At 41.6% G+C, this 18,644-nt stretch overlaps 2 protein-coding genes across 4 annotated transcripts; both read right to left on the minus strand.

Moving 5' to 3' along the window:
- Positions 1-1,363: 1,363 nt before the first annotated feature.
- On the minus strand, positions 1,364-5,082 carry LOC123992962 (cylicin-2-like). Its single transcript, XM_046294634.1, has 12 exons — positions 5,049-5,082; positions 4,317-4,403; positions 4,058-4,126; positions 3,881-3,946; positions 3,734-3,802; positions 3,139-3,204; positions 2,984-3,031; positions 2,774-2,890; positions 2,574-2,642; positions 2,425-2,478; positions 2,162-2,227; positions 1,364-1,939 (listed from the first exon to the last, which is right to left on the minus strand). The coding sequence occupies exons 2-12, from the start codon at positions 4,332-4,334 to the stop codon at positions 1,670-1,672; spliced, it is 912 nt and encodes a 303-aa protein (XP_046150590.1). The 5' UTR covers positions 4,335-4,403; positions 5,049-5,082; the 3' UTR covers positions 1,364-1,669.
- Positions 5,030-13,813, minus strand: LOC123992961 (uncharacterized G-patch domain protein DDB_G0278987-like). Of its 3 annotated transcripts, none has more exons than XM_046294633.1 (17): positions 13,663-13,813; positions 12,629-12,813; positions 12,235-12,339; positions 11,438-11,503; positions 9,030-9,123; positions 8,417-8,469; positions 8,158-8,218; positions 7,944-8,044; positions 7,744-7,857; positions 7,551-7,577; positions 7,051-7,117; positions 6,739-6,839; positions 5,969-6,001; positions 5,807-5,855; positions 5,602-5,708; positions 5,274-5,383; positions 5,030-5,162 (listed from the first exon to the last, which is right to left on the minus strand). In XM_046294633.1, exons 1-17 carry the CDS (start codon positions 13,682-13,684, stop codon positions 5,045-5,047), a joined length of 1,413 nt encoding a protein of 470 aa, XP_046150589.1. In that variant the 5' UTR covers positions 13,685-13,813; the 3' UTR covers positions 5,030-5,044. The 3 variants fall into 3 exon arrangements, with proteins under 3 accessions (XP_046150589.1, XP_046150588.1, XP_046150587.1); XM_046294632.1 differs by having other exon boundaries at positions 7,051-7,114; positions 7,944-8,042; positions 8,144-8,218; XM_046294631.1 differs by having other exon boundaries at positions 7,944-8,042; positions 8,144-8,218.
- Positions 13,814-18,644: the final 4,831 nt, after the last annotated feature.

Below are 18,644 nucleotides of genomic sequence, written 5' to 3' on the forward strand. Positions count from 1 at the left end.
GTAGGGAGTTGGTGGCAGCTCGCTTGTCCTCCAGGGCAGACGCAAGGTTTTTAAGGACTTGGTTGTGACGCCAAGTGTAGCGTCCTTGGGCGAGGCTTGTTTTACAGCCTGTGAGAATGTGCCTGAGGTTGGCTGGCATGGAACAGAGGGCACAGTCCGGATCTTCACCATACCATTGGTGAAGATTAACTGGTGTTGGAAGGACGTCATATGTTGCTCTGATGGAAAAGCTCAACCGCCTCGCTTCCATGGCCCACAGATCCTTCCAGCTGATCTTCCTCTTCTCCACACTGTCCCATCGAGTCCACTGTCCCTGTTTGGCAAGAGAGACTGCCTTGGCCCACCTTGCAGCCTCCTCCTGATGGCGTACTTCCTGCACTACCATCTTCCGCCGCTCTGGTGCAGTGGCCTTACTCCAAGCAGCACGGCTAGTTAGCCCAAGGCCTCCTCTCCCTTGCTGAACATGACCCACAATGTCAGCATGTCTGAGGGCTGCTGTTGCCTCCTGGACTGCTTTTCCTGGCCTCCATTTGCGCCCAGTTGCCAAGGTCGGCGCGTTGTTGCTCACCACTGGGTCTCGAGATTCATTCAGTGTCATTTGGAGCCTGGTTTTTGCACACTTGAATTCCTCTGTTAGACTGGTGAGGGGCAGCTTGAGGACACCATCTCCATGGAGGCCTATGGTGGTAAGGCATCGTGGAACTCCAAGCCACTTCTTTAAGTAGCCTGTGACTCCTCTTTCCATCTTCTCCACTGTTGAGATTGGAACCTCATACAGTGCTAAGGGCCACAACACCCGGGGTAGGAGACCAAACTGCAGACACCAGGCCTTTAACTTTCCAGGTAGCTGGGTGTTGTCGATGGACTGTAGGCTACTACTGATGTCTTTGCGCAGCTGTTGCACCTGGTCTTTGTCCTTCAGGCTTGCATCATACCACCTTCCAAGGCTTTTTACCGGCTGCTCAGACACTGTTGGGATTTGGTCATCTCCGATGAAGAATATTATATCATATTTGCGAGAGGGAGAACATCTGATTTCATTGGTCCTCAACTCACACAACAAACACTTCATTCAAGATAATTGTAGTTATCCCTGGGTTAGCCTGCGCCCTGAAGCAGATTTACCAAATTGGCTTAAAGGTGAGCCACTTTCATGGTACCGGTTATCCCAAACTGAACGCAGAGTTGACCAAAGTTACCTCACTAACTCCTCAAACTACATTCATAGTGTAGTGCATCTGATCAGCTAAGCCTGCATGAATACTGCTGGAAACTCCTGAATGTGTACACAGACACATACACGTAAATGATGTTCAAACTTCCCACTTTACCTTAGATAAACAAATTGCATGTCACTCACGTGTGAGGTTCCCAAAGAGACAAAAGTGTATTATTTGCAAAAGTTGACCAGCTTCAGTTGGAAAAGAGATTCACAAAAATGTACCTATAGAAATGATTTATTTATTTCTGACAGAATTCCTTTTTGATCATGTTTCAGCCTGATTGTAATGAGCATCTTGGCCTATCTTTTCCAATCTCCATGTTAATTAAGGCTGATAAGGCTTAGGACCCCTGAGCAGATCACTGGATTTGAGCAGTGTGGTTCTGCTGCTGGCTGGTCCTCTCCCGGTCATTGGGTCACGGTCGCTGGTCCAGGTTGGGTTCCGCATCAGGCCCTCCAAGGGACTGAGTGGCGGGCGGGAGGGGCTGCTCTCCCTGGGACAGAGAGAGTGCGAGGGCTATAAAGGGACTCATAGCGAGTGTTGGGTCTGGCGTCTGCCGACGGCCCCCAAGACTCCAACTTCAGGGTGGGTTTCGGGCGAATAGCTGATCCCTCGTCAGATGGTTTGCTATCCATGCACCCTCCTCCCATCACCAAGCCACCTACATATTTCTCCTCCTTTTTCATCTCTCCACACTTTTCATTCTCAGGTCCACCCTAAAAGGGAATAAATGAGATATTATTAGAATGGAACTGATATGTTTAAATGAAACTATTCTCGCAGACACGTACCTATGAGTGGCTTTTACTTAAAAACTGTCCTACATACCTGCGTTAGAGTTGAGACATTGAGAAGCGGATTGGACTACCTCAGGGAAAAGCTTGAGGGTTTGGCTTTCTCTTTGCATACAATTCCAATATTCACTACCTTGTACCTACCTCTTTCTTGTTGCCATCCTTCTTTGTTTTTTTCTTAGATGCTCCCTCAACATCGGAACAGGAGTCCTGTGACCCCAAAAAATACCAATGTAAATTTAAGGAGAATGAGTCAATAAGCTATTTTGGTATCACATGTTTGTGTACATAACAAAACTCTACCAGGAATTTGTCTCCCTTATCTGTATCTCCTTCTTGTCTTTCTCACTTCCGGAGGAAAGACAGTGTTCCAAACAGTATCATATGCATCGCCAAATAACATGTACCTTCTTGTCTTTCTTCTTTTTCTTCTCATCATCATCACTTCCAGAAGAGGAACTCTACAGGGCAAACAGAGGACGTGGTCCATCAGATTCCAGTGTTCACCTCACTGTTGTGCATCTCCAAATAACATTTACCTTTTATGGAGACTTACCTTTTCTTTCTTCTTCTCCTTTTTCTTCTTCTTCTTCTTTTCATCATCACTTCCAGATGAGGAGTCATCCTAGACACACATAAATACAGTAAATGGGGATGAAATACTATCCTATTTCATTAGCCTCCACTATGCGCATTGGGCTCATAACTCATAGAGGGGCTCATGAATAACTCCCAAATAGATTTGTGTTTACTTACCTTTTTTTTCTTCTTGTCTTTCTTCTTCTTCTTCTTATCCTTCTTCTTGCCTTTCTTCTTATCCTTCTTCTTGTCTTTCTTCTTCTTATCTTCCTCGCTGTCAGAACCCGAATCCTGGGTACACAGGAGAAGCGATCCACAGTCACATTCTGATTGTTACTATCGTTAGTTTGAGGATCACTCTCTAAGACAGTCAATTAAAAAAGGTACCTTCTTTTTCTTCTTCTTTTTCTTCTTGTCTTCCTCGCTGTCAGAGTCCTGGACACAAATAGAAATATGCTGGTCATTCAGATATGACTAGATATCTCAAATGAACTGTTCTTTAAAACATGGACCCTCCCCAATACAGGACAGTTGAGACACACCATATCCTTCTTCTTTTTCTTCTTGTCCTTCTTCTTCATTTTCTTGTCTTCCTCGCAGTCAGAGTCCTGGACACAAATAGAAATATGCTGGTCATTCAGATATGACTAGATATCTCAAATGAACTGTTCTTTAAAACATGGACCCTCCCCAATACAGGACAGTTGAGACACACCTTATCCTTCTTCTTTTTTTCTTCTTGTCCTTCTTCTTCATTTTCTTGTCTTCCTCGCAGTCAGAGTCCTGGACTCACAAGATACATATTCTGGTCACTCAGGAGACATTAGATATCTCAAATGAACTGTTCTTTAAAAAAATGGACCCTCCCCAATAAAAAAAAACGTGGACCCTCCCTGGACTCAATACAGGACAGGAGACATTGATATCTCAAATGAACTGTTCTTTAAAAAAATGGACCTTATCCTTCTTTATCCTTCTTTTTCTTCTTGTCCTTCTTTTTCTTCTTGTCTTCCTCGCAGTCAGAGTCCTGGACTCACAAGATACATATTTTGGTCACTCAGGAGACATTAGATATCTCAAATGAACTGTTCTTTAAAAAAATGGACCCTCCCCAATACAGGACAATTGAAAACGTACCTTATCCTTCTTTTTCTTCTTGTCCTTCTTCTTCTTTTTCTTCTTGTCTTCCTCGCAGTCAGAATCGTCCTGGACACACAATAAAAGTTTAATTTGACGTCTCCAATATGTTTCAAAATTGAAAAGACAAACAATAGAACAACGTACCTTCTTATCCTTCTTCTTCTTCTTCTTCTTCTTCTTATCGTCTTCGCTGTCTGATGAGCAGGAACCCTGTCAAAGAAAAATGAAGAGAGTGGAATTCATTCACTTACCAGTGGGCTTCTAACCATAACCCTGCCCACTGGGTTTCTCAAAATAACATCTGTATGCATCGGCACTCACCTTAGTCTTCTTTTTCTTCTTCTTCTTCTTCTTGTCTTTCTCGCTATCTGAATCATCAGAGTTGGAATCCTGAAACAGACAAACTTTAATCAGACATCTACCCTGTATTTTCCCAAAGAAGAAGATGCTTTGTGACATGTCTGCCTTGGCTTCCATGCTGTAATGCTGAGGAGATGGAGCCAAAGGGGATGCAATAGCCAATGGAGTAACTCGAGCAATATGGACATGCAACATTTCATTGCTAAATTGTTACACTTACCTTTTTCTTCTTCTTCATCTTCTTCTTCTTTTTGTCATCATCGCTGTCAGAGGAGGAGGAGCTGTCAGAGGATGAAGAACTAGAATCCTGAGGGACAACAACCATAAAAAGGTCACTATGAAGTATTTAACAACTTTCCAGGGTCTGTCATTGGGCTATAGATAGGTATAGTACGGTATAGTACGGTTTTACACAGTTTTAATGTGATACAGAAATGACCAGGGTCAACAGTGAGTCAACAAAAACAATGTGCTTCTTTTTATGTTAAATCACCCAACACGTCGCTTTCTCACTTTCTGTTTATGTTAAATCACCCAACACGTCGCTTTCTCACTTTCTGTTTATGTTAAATCACACAACACGTCGCTTTCTCACTTTCTGTTTATGTTAAATCACACAACACGTCGCTTTCTCACTTTCTGTTTATGTTAAATCACCCAACACGTCGCTTTCTCACTTTCTGTTTATGTTAAATCACACAACACGTCGCTTTCTCACTTTCTGTTAAATCACACAACACGTCGCTTTCTCACTTTCTGTTTATGTTAAATCACACAACACGTCGCTTTCTCACTTTCTGTTAAATCACACAACACGTCGCTTTCTCACTTTCTGTTTATGTTAAATCACACAACACGTCGCTTTCTCACTTTCTGTTTATGTTAAATCACACAACACGTCGCTTTCTCACTTTCTGTTTATGTTAAATCACACAACACGTCGCTTTCTCACCTTTTTCTTCTTCTTCTTCTTCTTCTTATTTTCCTCCTCGCTATCAGAAGAGGAAGAGGATGAAGAGGAGGAGGAGGATGAAGACGAGGAGGAGGAAGATGAAGAACTGGAATCCTGTGGCAAAAACGGTGTCCAATATGTCAGTCTTATGGGGACAGTGTGGAGTATTGCACCATCCAACATTACCATAGAATACAATGTGGCTGATAGTTTGGAACCACCAACCTCAGCTTTCTTCTTCTTCTTCTTCTTCTTCTTCTTTTTTTTTTGACATCCTCGCTGTCTGAAGAGGAAGAGCTTTCCGAGGATGAAGAGGATGATGAACAGCCAGAGTCCTTCAATAAATAAAAAAACACTCATTAGGCTATTGTAGCTGTATTACATAATTAATTACATGAGCTCAATTACATGACACTTTTGGAGAGGAGCTCAAGTCCAATGGCAGAATAACACAGTTCATTTGAGATATCTAGTCATATCTGAATGCTAAATACTTGTGGGAAAGGTTGTCTGTACTGTACCACAGGGAGCCAATGGGAACTGTAATGAGTACCTTCTTCTTCTTCTTCAACTTCTTCTTCTTCTCTTTCTCCTTGCCTCCTTCTCTCTCGTCATCACTCAGGTTTCCAGCTTCCATTCCTTCAGGAAAATCTCTGCCACCTTTCCTCGCGGGAAAGAAGACTATCACCCTCAAGATTTCCCCTTCATAATCTCCATATCTCTTCTGAGACAATTCTTTTTTTTTTTTTTTTACTTACAAATCCATTCAGCTGATGCACCACCCTCCTTTGCTTTGTCTTTCTTGCACTGTGATTGGGGAGAGGGTATTACGACAGAGAAAGTCATTCTGGGGATACTTTTAGAGTTTCAATTCAAAGTGAGGAGAGGAGTGTCCGTTTGTAGATCTGTTTGTGTTTTACCTTGTCACCGTCATCACTCTCAGACGCAGAGCCCTGAGAAAAAGCGTGAGAGGTTGAATTCCTTTGTAACTTTAACCCTTTTCATCTCTGACGCCCTCTGCTGACACTTTCTAAGTGACACATTTTCGACCTTACAAAACTGTAAGTCTAACAAACACACGCTTAATACTGTTAGAAGGTAATAACCGTGGGATTCGGATACGCCATGGGATTCTATACATGGGATTCTATACGTTAACAATTATTGCAGAGCCAGAGATACAGGACTATTGCAGAGCCAGAGATACAGGACTATTGCAGAGCCAGAGATACAGGACTATTGCAGAGCCAGAGATACAGGACTATTGCAGAGCCAGAGATACAGGACTATTGCAGAGCCAGAGATACAGGACTATTGCAGAGCCAGAGATACAGGACTATTGCAGAGCCAGAGATACAGGACTATTGCAGAGCCAGAGATACAGGACTATTGCAGAGCCAGAGATACAGGACTATTGCAGAGCCAGAGATACAGGACTATTGCAGAGCCAGAGATACAGGACTATTGCAGAGCCAGAGATACAGGACTATTGCAGAGCCAGAGATACAGCAGGCAAGGAAAAGCTAAATAAATATGCTAAGTAAATATACACGGACTGTACAAAACATAAAGAAAACCGGCTCTTCCCACGGAGTGGGTACCACTTGGGCTATAAGCGGACTCGGTACCGCTTAAGTTTCAAGGTTAAAATTCTCGAAAGGCCTGTTGTTATGCGCCTCGATGACCTCACCTTGTCCGTTCTCTTGTCTTTCTTCTTCTTCTTGTCTTTCTTTTTTTCCCCTTTGCCCAATTTCTGTCCCAGGGTACCCTCCAGTCCAGCACCCTCCTCACCTGCGGATATGCATATTTTTGGGTCACCATTTCTTGTTGTCTACTGTGGACATGTTTAATGACCTTATATGAATGACCATGAAGACCTGATGTGATGCTGTGTTTACAATGCCCATGTTTCCAAAGAAAGCATCCAGAATGAGAATAGCTTTGCATGCAGAACAACGTTGTGAAAACACGTTGTGACATTTTAAAAGAAGAAATGACATACCAGCTGTTGAAACGCCAGCAGCACAGCTGCACTCATCCTTGCCCTGTCCGTCTGCCTCTTCTCCCTTCTCCCAAACACAACAAAACAGAACACATGTGACTACAGTATGTTCTTGCGGGGTGTTCTGGGCAAGCGCATGCAAGTAGGCCAAGTTAGGCTTCCCCAAAAGCTAATGCATTGAGGAAAATAATTGTTCTTGCTGGTGTGTCTGGTTTGGTAATAGTGCTGGCCCGCTGTTTAAGAGCTTGCTGTTCATTGCACTAACTTCTGTGTAGTCTGCAAACAAATGTGGTGTGGATAGCAATTGAACTGTTAATTATGTAGGGGGAATAACATGGCAAAATAAGGCGGTTTTATTATTGAAAAAAAAAAAGATGTAAAGTCGTACACTACAGTGATTGCAAAGCAGAAATAGCTTCAGACTCAGTTTGAAAACATCTTTCAATGTTTTTGACATGGTACCAACACGCTAGAACTCCTAATCTGGTACTGTATATTACCTTGCTGTCAGAAGAACCTCTAGAATCCTAGAAGAGAAATGTCCATGAGTCAGGACGACAGGTAAATGTTTCACAATTACTGTCAGGTCATATAGTAAGGGTTTCAGTCAGATTTGTTGATTTGGGAGAGGTATCCTGTTTATAACACTTTGACATTGTTTAGCCACGTTGGTGTAATGTGAAATGTTCATACCTTTTTCTTCTTCTTCTTCTTCTTCTTATTATTCTTCTTCTTATTCTTCTTGTCACTGTCCGAGGATGAGGAGGATGAAGAGCTATCAGAGGATGAAGATGAGGAGCTGGAATCCTGAAAAATAATTCAAACAAATCGTTAGTGTGCTGTGTCGACAAAATGGGCACCACACGTTTATCTGATCTCATGTTGAATCAAACCTTTTTCTTCTTCTTCTTCTTCTTCTTCTTCTTCTTCTTCTCCTCCTCACTGTCTGAGGAGGAGGATGAGCTGGAAGATGAAGAAGAGGAGCTGGAATCCTGAGAGCCGGAAAACAGGAACATAGAAAAGGACCTCTTTTATGAGACTGAGATTTCACACGTTACCACCTGTATGTATACAGGGGAGCTACAATACATACCTTCTTCTTCTTCTTCTTCTTCTTCTTCTTCTTCTTCTTCATCTTCTTGTCCTCTTCACTGTCCGAGCCTGAGTTCTAAGAGGAAGGGACAAAAATGCATGTTCTAAATCCTGCCACGGTAACATTGAAGTAAAAGCTGACTTCCTCTGCGATGTAGAGTATTGATGTGGCTTCTTGTTACTGTGCACACTCTGGCTTGTAACTTCTGGAAAAGGAAATTGGCCATGGTGATGATACGAAATGACATAATATATTTGATGAAAACCCACTCACATCCTCTTTCTTCTTTGTTTCCTCGTTGTTTAGATCAGTGACGCATTCGAGCCCTGCGACGACAACAAAAACAGTCAATATGTTTTAGTGAACGACAATATAATATTTATAAGATTATCGTTGTTCTGTGTGTTTTTTTTTTGTGGTGTTTCTGTATAGAGACGATTGATTGAACATAAACAGTGCACATGGTCAGATAAAACGCCCTCGATTTCATTCTTGCAACTTGATCTTAAAACAAATAGGGCCAACCCCTCTAGGGATGAAATCTGTGATGTGGTGCAAAGTCAACAAAATTACAATCAAATGTTTGACTCAATATATGCCCTTTGGACTGAGATTACACACCTATCCACCCACCCCACCCTCGCCTCATATACCCACATTCCTCTCATTATTGCTTTATTATTTAATAAATGTTGCCATTAACATGGTATCTATACATATAATGTGAATTGAGGTGAATGTGTCACTTGAGCAGTAGGCAGGTACAGTCGGTGTAATATTTGGTTACAAGGCGGGGTCATTTGTGTTTAAACACAGTAGGTCATTTAGAACAGTTCGTAGCCTTCAGTACACACGCCCGAACACAGAAAACAAAGCTGTCACTCACCAGGCTCAGATATGGAGGCTGCATCATGTACTATAGTATCCCCAGAACCTTCTTTCTTTGCCTTCTTCTTCTTCTTCCTCTTCTTATTCTCATCCTACAGAAGGACAGACAGAAGTTAGTCTCACTGCAAGTTTGACTTATTCATCTAATGTTAACATAGCAGAACAAAACATACACTGACAGGTAGGACGAAAGTACATTTTAGATCTCTGTACTTTTTGCCACGCTCTGATCTGTTTCACCTGTCCTTGTGATTGTTTCCACCCCCTCCAGGTGTCGCTGATTTCCCCCAGTGTATTTATCCCTGTGTTTCCTGTCTCTCTGTGCCAGTTCGTGTTGTATGTTTCCAGGTCAACCAGCGTTTTTCCCATTCTCCTGCTTTTTGCATTCTCCTTTTTCTAGTCCTCCCGGTTTTTGATCCTTGCCTGTTTTTTGGACTTTGTACCCGCCTGCCTGACATTTCTGCCTGCCTTGACCAAGAGCCTGTCTGCCACTCTGTACCTCCTGGACTCTGATCTGGTTTTGACCTTTTTGCCTGTCCACGACCATTCTATTGCCTTCCCCTTTGGATGAATAAACATTTTAAGACTCCAACCATCTGTCTCCTGTGTCTGCATCTGGGTCTCGCCTTGTGCCTTGATGCTTTTAGACACATGTGTAGTAAACGTAGATTTAATCTATGACATTCAACCGAAATAAATAAGCACGATGACTCAGCATCTACAAGGATGGGTTCTCTGTGTGTGTATAAGTCATTCTATTACACCTGTGAGGTGTATCCATCATTGTTTTATTATTCATGACTAATAAAATGACTTGCATGCACACACACACACCTACACACAATTCACATATACAGTACCAGTCAAATGTTAGGACACAAACTTATTCAAGGGTTTTTCTTATTTTTTTAAAAACGATTTTCTTGTAGAACAAAAGCAAAGACATCAAAACTGTGAAATAACACAAATGGAATCATGTAGTAACCAAAAAAGTGTAACAAATCAAAACATATTTTACATTTGAGATTCTTCAAAGTAGCCACTATTATTCCACAAATTAACTTAACAAGGCACACCTGTTAATTTAAAGGTGACTACCTCATGAAGCTAGTTGAGAGAATGCCAAAGGTATGCAACGCTGTTATCAAGGCAAAGGGTGGCTACTTTGAAGAATCTCAAATATAAAATACATGTTGATATGTTTAACACTTTTTTTGGTTACTACATGATTCCATATGTGTTATTTCATAGTTTTGATGTCTTCACTATTATTCTACAATGTAGAAAATAGTACCACTAAAGAAAAAACCCTTGAATGAGTAGGTGTGTCCAAACTTTTCAGTGGTACTGTGTGTGCATCCACCTTATGCATATGTGTTTGTTTGCTGCTAGAAAGCAAGTCGCTACCACCTCTTCACTTCCTGATCTTGCAGGCACCAGCTCAACAGGTTATGACTGGGTGTGTTTCCTATGCCTATCTTAGATCTGGGTCCCGAAGGTCACAGCATGCCTACCATACGGGTTTCATTGTGCCATTTAGACTTTCAGCTAGTCTTTCAACCCCACATATCTCAAGCATGTAAACCTGAGTTTCCTGCTTACTAACGCTGACAGAACATAGTGCTGTTGTTTCAGACCAGCATAAAACGCGGGCGGTTGAGTTTCTATCGTGGAATCAAAGTACCTGCTATCGATAATCACAGCATATCTTAACAAACATGACTTCAAATGGATTATATATTCAAATAAACCGCTGCATTCATTTTCAGAGCATAATTTCCCCAAAAATGTGATGGCATGTTTTTTTCCTGAGTGAAAGATAAATCTAAATGATTGCACATCTAAAAGTGAGAAGAGTAAGACTAAATAAAGCTCACATCAGCAATTACAGTAGTCACTTTTTTATCAAATAAAAACTGCCCAGCCCAATGTGACATAGTAAGACATCCACTTTATAAAGCTGTGGGTCATGGCAAGGGACCTAATTTGGATACGCTTGGAAAGAGTATTCCCAGGATTAAAACAACAATGGATTGGTTTCAGGTTAGATACCAGCATTGCCAAGACAAGCTCCAGAAACCTATTAGGCTTCTTTTCACTTTAATTGTTTCATTGGGGGATTCAAGTCTCCTTTTGGCTTCGCGTGACCAAGATATTTGTCTAAAACTAAACACATGGCCCAATCCAACCAAAATGTCCTCTCTCTCTCTCTCTCTCTCTCTGTTTGTTCATTGACTCATTCCAAACAGGCAGCTTTAGCCAGGAGTGCCAGATGGGCAGGGTTCACTCTTTTGTGACTGTTTATGTATTGTGACTATTCATGCACAAGACACGCTCAATCAAATTCAGATCTGATATAATGATGATGAACATTAGGTCAAATGTTAAGAGATTTGCGCAGCTTACTTCACTGTCTGAAGAGCTGCTGTCAGAGGAGGAGGAGGAGGAGGAGGAAGAGGATGAACTGGAATCCTGTGTACAAGAAGAAAAGGTTATTGCATAATTGACACCAGTAAAGTACATGTCAGTAGATACCTCACTTATTTGGTTGTTTCATACTTTACCTTTCATGAGTGAATGTAATGAATGTGCTTCTCTATTGCATGGTCCTTCTGTAGCTCAGTTGGTAGAGCATGGCGCTTGTAACGCCAGGGTAGTGGGTTCGATCCCCGGGACCACCCATACGTTGAATGTATGCACACATGACTGTAAGTCGCTTTGGATAAAAGCGTCTGCTAAATGGCATATATTATTATTATTATTAAAAGGGTCTTACAGAATGCCCCACTATTAAAGACCAATATTCCTAGATAACTGTCACATTGTATAAATGATTGGAGGCCAGCACAGGAATACGTAACAGGGGTTCTTGAGGCTTGTGATCTACAGTACTCTGCAATATCTTAATGCCACTCCCCTCTCACTCAGTCACTTTTCGCATCGGTATTCCTGACTGTAGTAAGCCCTGCTAACCCATTTGAGAACCACACCATTGCAAAATACACCTACGTTTTGGAGATCAGCCCTCAGCTGTGGAGTGACTACACCTTAAAACGACTAGTGTAGAGCGCACAGTTCTGAAACTGCACACTGACATGACACTGCATTTATGTCCGGGTCTCTTTAACCACATTTGCGAGCCTCCAGTGAGCAGTGCATTCCAAGTAGGGGAGGTTCACATTGGAAGCGCTTAAGCGACTCACCTTCTTCTTCCTCTTCTTCTTCAGCTTCTTTTTCTTTTCCTTCTTGCCTTTCTCCTCCTCCTCGCTGTCTGAAGATGGGGAGCTGTGGAATGAGTACAAGTCAACCTGAAGGAGAGAGAGACTGCAATTGTTACAACTTGACAGATGGATATGAGACAGAGTAAAATTAGATGGTAAATGTATTATTGTTTTCATAGTGCAGACATGCACAGGCATTTATTTCAGTACAGGGTTATTATCTGGTTACCATTTGACCTATCGTTACCTTTCTTGGGAAGTCTTTGACTATACCCTCAATATAAACGTGCACTACACCCCCCCCCCCCCCTTCCACTGAACCAGATCCTCCGTTACACACATTACATTACATTTACATTACATTTACATTACACACCTTTCCAGATCGTCCTGCAGGGGCTCTGGGGTCCGTCTTGGCTGCGTTAGTGGTGTCGGTTGAAGACAGCCCTCCCAGCCCTCCATGCTCTTCAAGCTTCCGTTCACTCCTCGCAGGCTGGAGTTCAATCAGTGTGCTCAGGACAACTTGTCCTCCCTCTCCATCTCCAGGCCCTCCCCCTGGAGCTACACAAACCGGCGTAGATTACTACACAGTTATATGTTCCAATCACAAATCAATATGTTAATTGTATTGTATTGTACGGGTTGTACTATATTTTCAGTCATCTTAGCCTTGTTAAAATCACCGATCCTATTGTACAAATCACCTACACACCGAGGCTTTTGCGGTGCGAACAACATTAAATACAATACAAAAAAAAACAATAACCAGAGTATCAAAAATGCATAGGTACTGATCATGTATGAACGGCATAAAAGTGTTTTAACATTATGGATAAAACATTATCTGATGCCTTTCCTTATTTCTCACTCTGTACTCCATCCCATGTAATGCTGCATTCGCCTCAGAGTACATTTGTAGCCATAATGCACAAACCAAATTGACTACATCTACATATTGTCTGTTCTAAGTAGAAGAAGTAGCAGATACATTAATTTTGCATGTTGACTGACAACAACAGTGGAGAATTGCATGATTTGTTTGATTTCAGATGTTTGTGGACCACACCCCTGCATGACTGCAAAGAAATGCTAATAATTATACAGCTTTAAACTACAGCTCACCGCTTCAAATGTCATATATCTACATTTTCCAATTACGCCTTAAGTAGAATGGGGTGGAACATACAGTTGGTGATAATGAGAAATGATCGTTACTTTTTACCGGGGAACATACTTAAAGAACGAGACCCATTACATTTTTAGACCACATCAAGCTTTAAACATACAGTATGCCGGTCATCTATAAAGGCATGTGCGCTAATGTCACCAAAGGTGCGCTAGAGTCACCAAAAGTGCGCTAAAGTCACCAAAGGTGCACAAAAGACACTAAAAGTGCATAGATCACCATACCTTTGGGTCGGTTGAACTCCATTCAACTCAACAGCCGCTCCAGTTACACCTTGCGGTTGCCTGTGAATGGATGATATGACTGAGTTCCACTGATAGGAAGTCCTTTATTCTGGCCATTGGCCAAGGTGTGGGTACTGTGTTGTGTGAATGCGTTGGCCTGTGCATAACAGGTAAATCCAGTTTCACAGTAATGGGCTGACCTTTCACATGTCATGTTGAATATTAGCCTAATATCTTAAAAATACACGATATTGCTTGTATCTGATCTATATGATATGTTTGGGCAAACTTAGAAAAACACATCTCTTCTCACAGTACATGGAGGTAAAAAAAATAGCGTATTTCCTATAAACAAACATGTGTCTTAACATCACACACTGCAGTATGGTTAGTGCTCCTTGCGCAAAGTAAGGGTGCATTATGACACAGTGTTGCACTGAATACATCTTGAGATCTAGGAGTGCTCGGATTGATCTCTCAACTACAGCCACAGGGCAAATTATGGACATTGTTTGGTTAGAATTGAAAGGATTATGCTCATGCTCAAATGCCATTATTTTTCTGTAATACTTTAAACCATTGGTTTAACTCTTAACAGTTCAGAAGGTCACCATCTGTCACGATCGTCGTAAGAAGCGGACCAAAGCGCAGCGTGAATGCATCATTTAATAGATGATAAAAAAACCACGAAGTAAACTGTACAAAAACAATAAACGACCGTGACGCTATCATAAGAACTGTGCTGACACAAACAACTAACATAGACAATCACCCACAAACAAACAGTGAAACCCAGGCTACCTAAGTATGATTCTCAATCAGAGACAACTAATGACACCTGCCTCTGATTGAGAACCATACTAGGCCGAAACATAGAAATCCCAAAATCATAGAAAAACAAACATAGACTGCCCACCCCAACTCACGCTCTGACCACAATAAATAATGAAAAAACAAAGGAAATAAAGGTCAGAACGTGACACCATCCCTTCTTTATTTAAATTTCAAAACATATTATTCTAATTGTGTAGTCTACCCTTCACAACACTTGGCTAGTAGGCTACATGGTTTTTAAATGACTAATACCCAATTAACTTGTGAGAGACGCAAACTCGGTCTCAACCTTTAAGTCTTTACTGAAAACTCATCTCTTCAGTGGGTCATTTGATTGAGTGTAGTCTGGCCCAGGAGTGTGAAGGTGAAAGGAAAGGCTCTGGAGCAACAAACCGCTCTTGCTGTCTCTGCCTGGCTCTTTCCACTGGGATCCTCTGCCTCTAACCCTGCCTCTATTACAGGGGCTGAGTCACTGGCTTACTGGTGCTCTTTCATGATGTCCCTAGGAGGGGTGCGTCACTTGAGTGGGTTGAGTCACTGATGTGATCTTCCTGTCTGGGTTGCCCCCCTCTGAGTTGTGCTGTGGCGGAGATCTTTGTGGGCTATACTCGGCCTTGTCTCAGGATGGTAAGTTGGTGGTTGAAAATATCCCTCTAGTGGTGTGGGGGCTGTGCTTTGGCAAAGTGGGTGGGGTTATATCCTTCCTGTTTGGCCCTGTCCGGGTGTATCATCGGATGGGGCCACAGTGTCTCCTGACCCCTCCTGTCTCAGCCTCCAGTATTTACGCTGCAGTAGTTTGTGTTGGGGGGCTAGGGTCAGTTTGTTATATCTGGAGTACTTCTCCTGTCTTATCCGGTGTCCTGTGTGAATTTAAGTATGCTCTCTCTAATTCTCTTTCTCTCTCTCAGAGGACCTGAGCCCTAGGACCATGCCTCAGGACTACCCGGCATGATGACTCCTTGCTGTCCCCAGTCCACCTGGCCGTGCTGCTGCTCCAGTTTCAACTGTTCTGCCTGTGACTATTATTATTTGACCATGCTGGTCATTTATGAACATTGGAACATCTTGGCCATGTTCTGTTATAATCTCCATCTGGCACAGCCAGAAGAGGACTAGCCACCCCCCATAGCCTGGTTCCTCTCTAGGTTTCTTCCTAGGTTTTTGCCTTTCTAGGGAGTTTTTCCTAGCCACCGTGCTTCTACACCTACATTGCTTGCTGTTTGGGGTTTTAGGCTGGGTTTCTGTACATCACTTTGAGATATCAACTGAAGTACGAAGGGCTATATAAATGCATTTGATTTGATTTGATTAAACTTCCGACTTCAACTGTAGGTCCTGGATGGCAAGAAGCTTGGCCCTACTACTGGTTTGAGGAGTTAGCGAACTAACTTTGGTCAACTCTGAGTTCAACTTGGGATAACCAGTACCGCTAAAGTGGTTCACCTTTTAGCCTGGTAAATTTCTATGGAAAAGAACCCTTTAGAACTAACCAGGCTAACTCAGGACTAAGTCAATTTATCCTGAATGAAGTGTCTGAGATGTGAGTTGAGGACCAATGAAATCAGATTGCCTCCCGCAAAGATTGTGTCATCATCCCTTTCATTAGCATTTTTACGTGTTAAAAATTGAATTGTTAAAATCATATTACACATTTAGTAATGACAGAATGCATTTGAAACTTCACGCGCAGTAAAACCTTTGTATTACTAAATCAAATTATTTTATCGATATGAGTGGGAGAAAAGGTGCTTGTGCCTTGATAAACAGACCAAAGTACACCATAGACGGCATTAACGATAAGTAAGAAAACATAGACAGCACTTCTAAAAACTTATTTCACACCATAGCCTGCTTCATTTGCAAGATAACTTTTCTTTCATTTTGATTTCGGTTACAAATTCAAATGTGGCACTGACACGCCCATGGATTGATGTTTCAGCATTGTCTCAATGAAGAGTTCCTCGTTCGATTAGCCACGTGGAATATTTGAGTTAGTGGCAGGCAGAAGAGGAATATCCATGAAGCCTGAGCTGGAATGTGAAGCTAATTAAAGCTGGCTAGCTTTAGAAAATCCCACATAGATCTAGCTTGCTTCTTAGTATACCCCTCTGGACACATTTTTAAAATACTAAACCAAACCCAGTAACAAAATTGAAAAAGCATGACCCTCCCCAAAATTCCTTCATGTAGAGCTAGGAACACAAGCGTTTCACTACACCCGCAATAACATCTGCTAAATATGTGCATGTGACCAATAAAATATGATTTGATGGACCCTATTCCCTTAATTCTGAAAGATCCCTGGGCTTATTTTAAAGAGTTGAGAAATACATTTAGTGTAAAGAAAAGCTGGGTGCTTCCTCACGAAACCAGGACAAAGAAAAGCCATTGTTTTTCTGATTTTCACAACATTTAATCAGTAGAATGGTTCTTTGGAGGAAGGATTGTTGACATATACTTGACATTTGTATCTAAAAGCATAATTAAGAAATAATACAATTTGGCATATTTATTAGTGTCATATGAAGCTGTACTGCTTGCTCTAAAATATTAATTTTGATTTCAATAACAATTTTCTTACACTAATTTATGAATATTGACAAATATTAATATTAATATTGAAAATATACTATTTTTGATTTGGCAATTTGTTTGTACACATATATTGTTGAACATAATATACCCTATGGGCATATCAAAGTTACAGAGTGGGATCTCTGCTAGTTTTAAGGTTAAGGCCCATTTTACACAGAGAAATTGGCATAGCAGGCTATGTAACCAATCACAAACCTCCTTTTACTTGTAGCATTGCAGATCTCACAAATCACCAGCAGAGGGCGACCATTTTGAATCCTACAAATTGCAGACAAATTGGACCATTACTCTAACAGTACCAGAGATCCCACTCTGGAACTTTGATATGTCCATAAAGCAGGGTTGGCCACTCTTTTGTAGGCCTGAAGATCAATTTCCAAAAATGGTGCCCCTTACTAAAAATATCAAATATACAGTACCAGACAAAAGTTTGGACACACCTACTCATTCAAGTAATTTTCTTTATTTTTACTACATTCTACATTTTAGAATAATAGTGGAAACATCAAAACCATTAAATAACACATTTGGAATCATGTAGTAACCAAAAAAATGATAAACACAAAATATATTTTATATTTGAGATTCTTCAAAGTGCCCCTCTTTACCTTGATGACAGCTTTGCACACTCTTGACATTCTCTCAACCAGCTTCATGAGGAATGCTTTCCAACAGTCTTGAATGAGTTCCCACATATGCTGAGCTCTTGTTGGCTGCTTTTCCTTCCCTCTGCAGTCCAACTCATCCCAAACCATCTGAAATGGGTTGAGGTCTGGTGATGTGGAGGCCAAGTCATCTGATGCAACACTCCATCACTCTAGTTCTTGGTCAAATAGAGCTTACACAGCTTGAAGGTGTGTTTTTGGGTATTGTCCTGTTGAAAAACAGATGATACTCCCGTTAAGCACAAACCAGATGAGATGGCGTATCGCTGCAGAATGCTGTGGTAGCTATGCTGGTTAAGTGTGCCTTGAATTCTATATAAATCACTGACAATGTCACCAGCAAAGCACACCCACACCATCACACCTCCTCCTCCTTGCTTCATGGTGGGAACCACACATGCGGAGATCATCCGTTCACCTACACTGTGTCTCATAAAGAAATGACGGTTGGATCAACAATCTCAAATTTGGACTCATCAGACGAAAGCATATATTTCCACCAGTCTAATGTCCATTGCTCATGTTTCTTGGCCCAAGCAAGTCTCTTCTTCTTATTGGTGTCCTTTAGTAGTGGTTTCATTGAAGCAATTTGACCATGAAGGCCTGATTCGCAGTCTCCTCTGAACAGTTGATGTTGAGATGTGTCTGTTACTTGAACCCTGTGAAGCGTTTATTTGGGAAGAAATTTCTGAGGTGCAGCAACTCTAATGAACTTATCCTCTACAGCAGAGGTAACTCTGGGTCTTCCTTTCCTGTGGCAGTCCTCGTGAGAGCCAGTTTCATCATAGCACTTGTTGGTTTTTGTGACTGCACTTGAAGGAACTTTCAAAGTTGTTTAAATTTTCCAGATTGACCGACCTTCATGTCTTAAAGTAATGATGGACTGTC

Source organism: Oncorhynchus gorbuscha, linkage group LG13 (assembly GCF_021184085.1).
Source record: "Oncorhynchus gorbuscha isolate QuinsamMale2020 ecotype Even-year linkage group LG13, OgorEven_v1.0, whole genome shotgun sequence".
In the NCBI taxonomy this organism is placed as follows: Eukaryota; Metazoa; Chordata; class Actinopteri; order Salmoniformes; family Salmonidae; genus Oncorhynchus; species Oncorhynchus gorbuscha.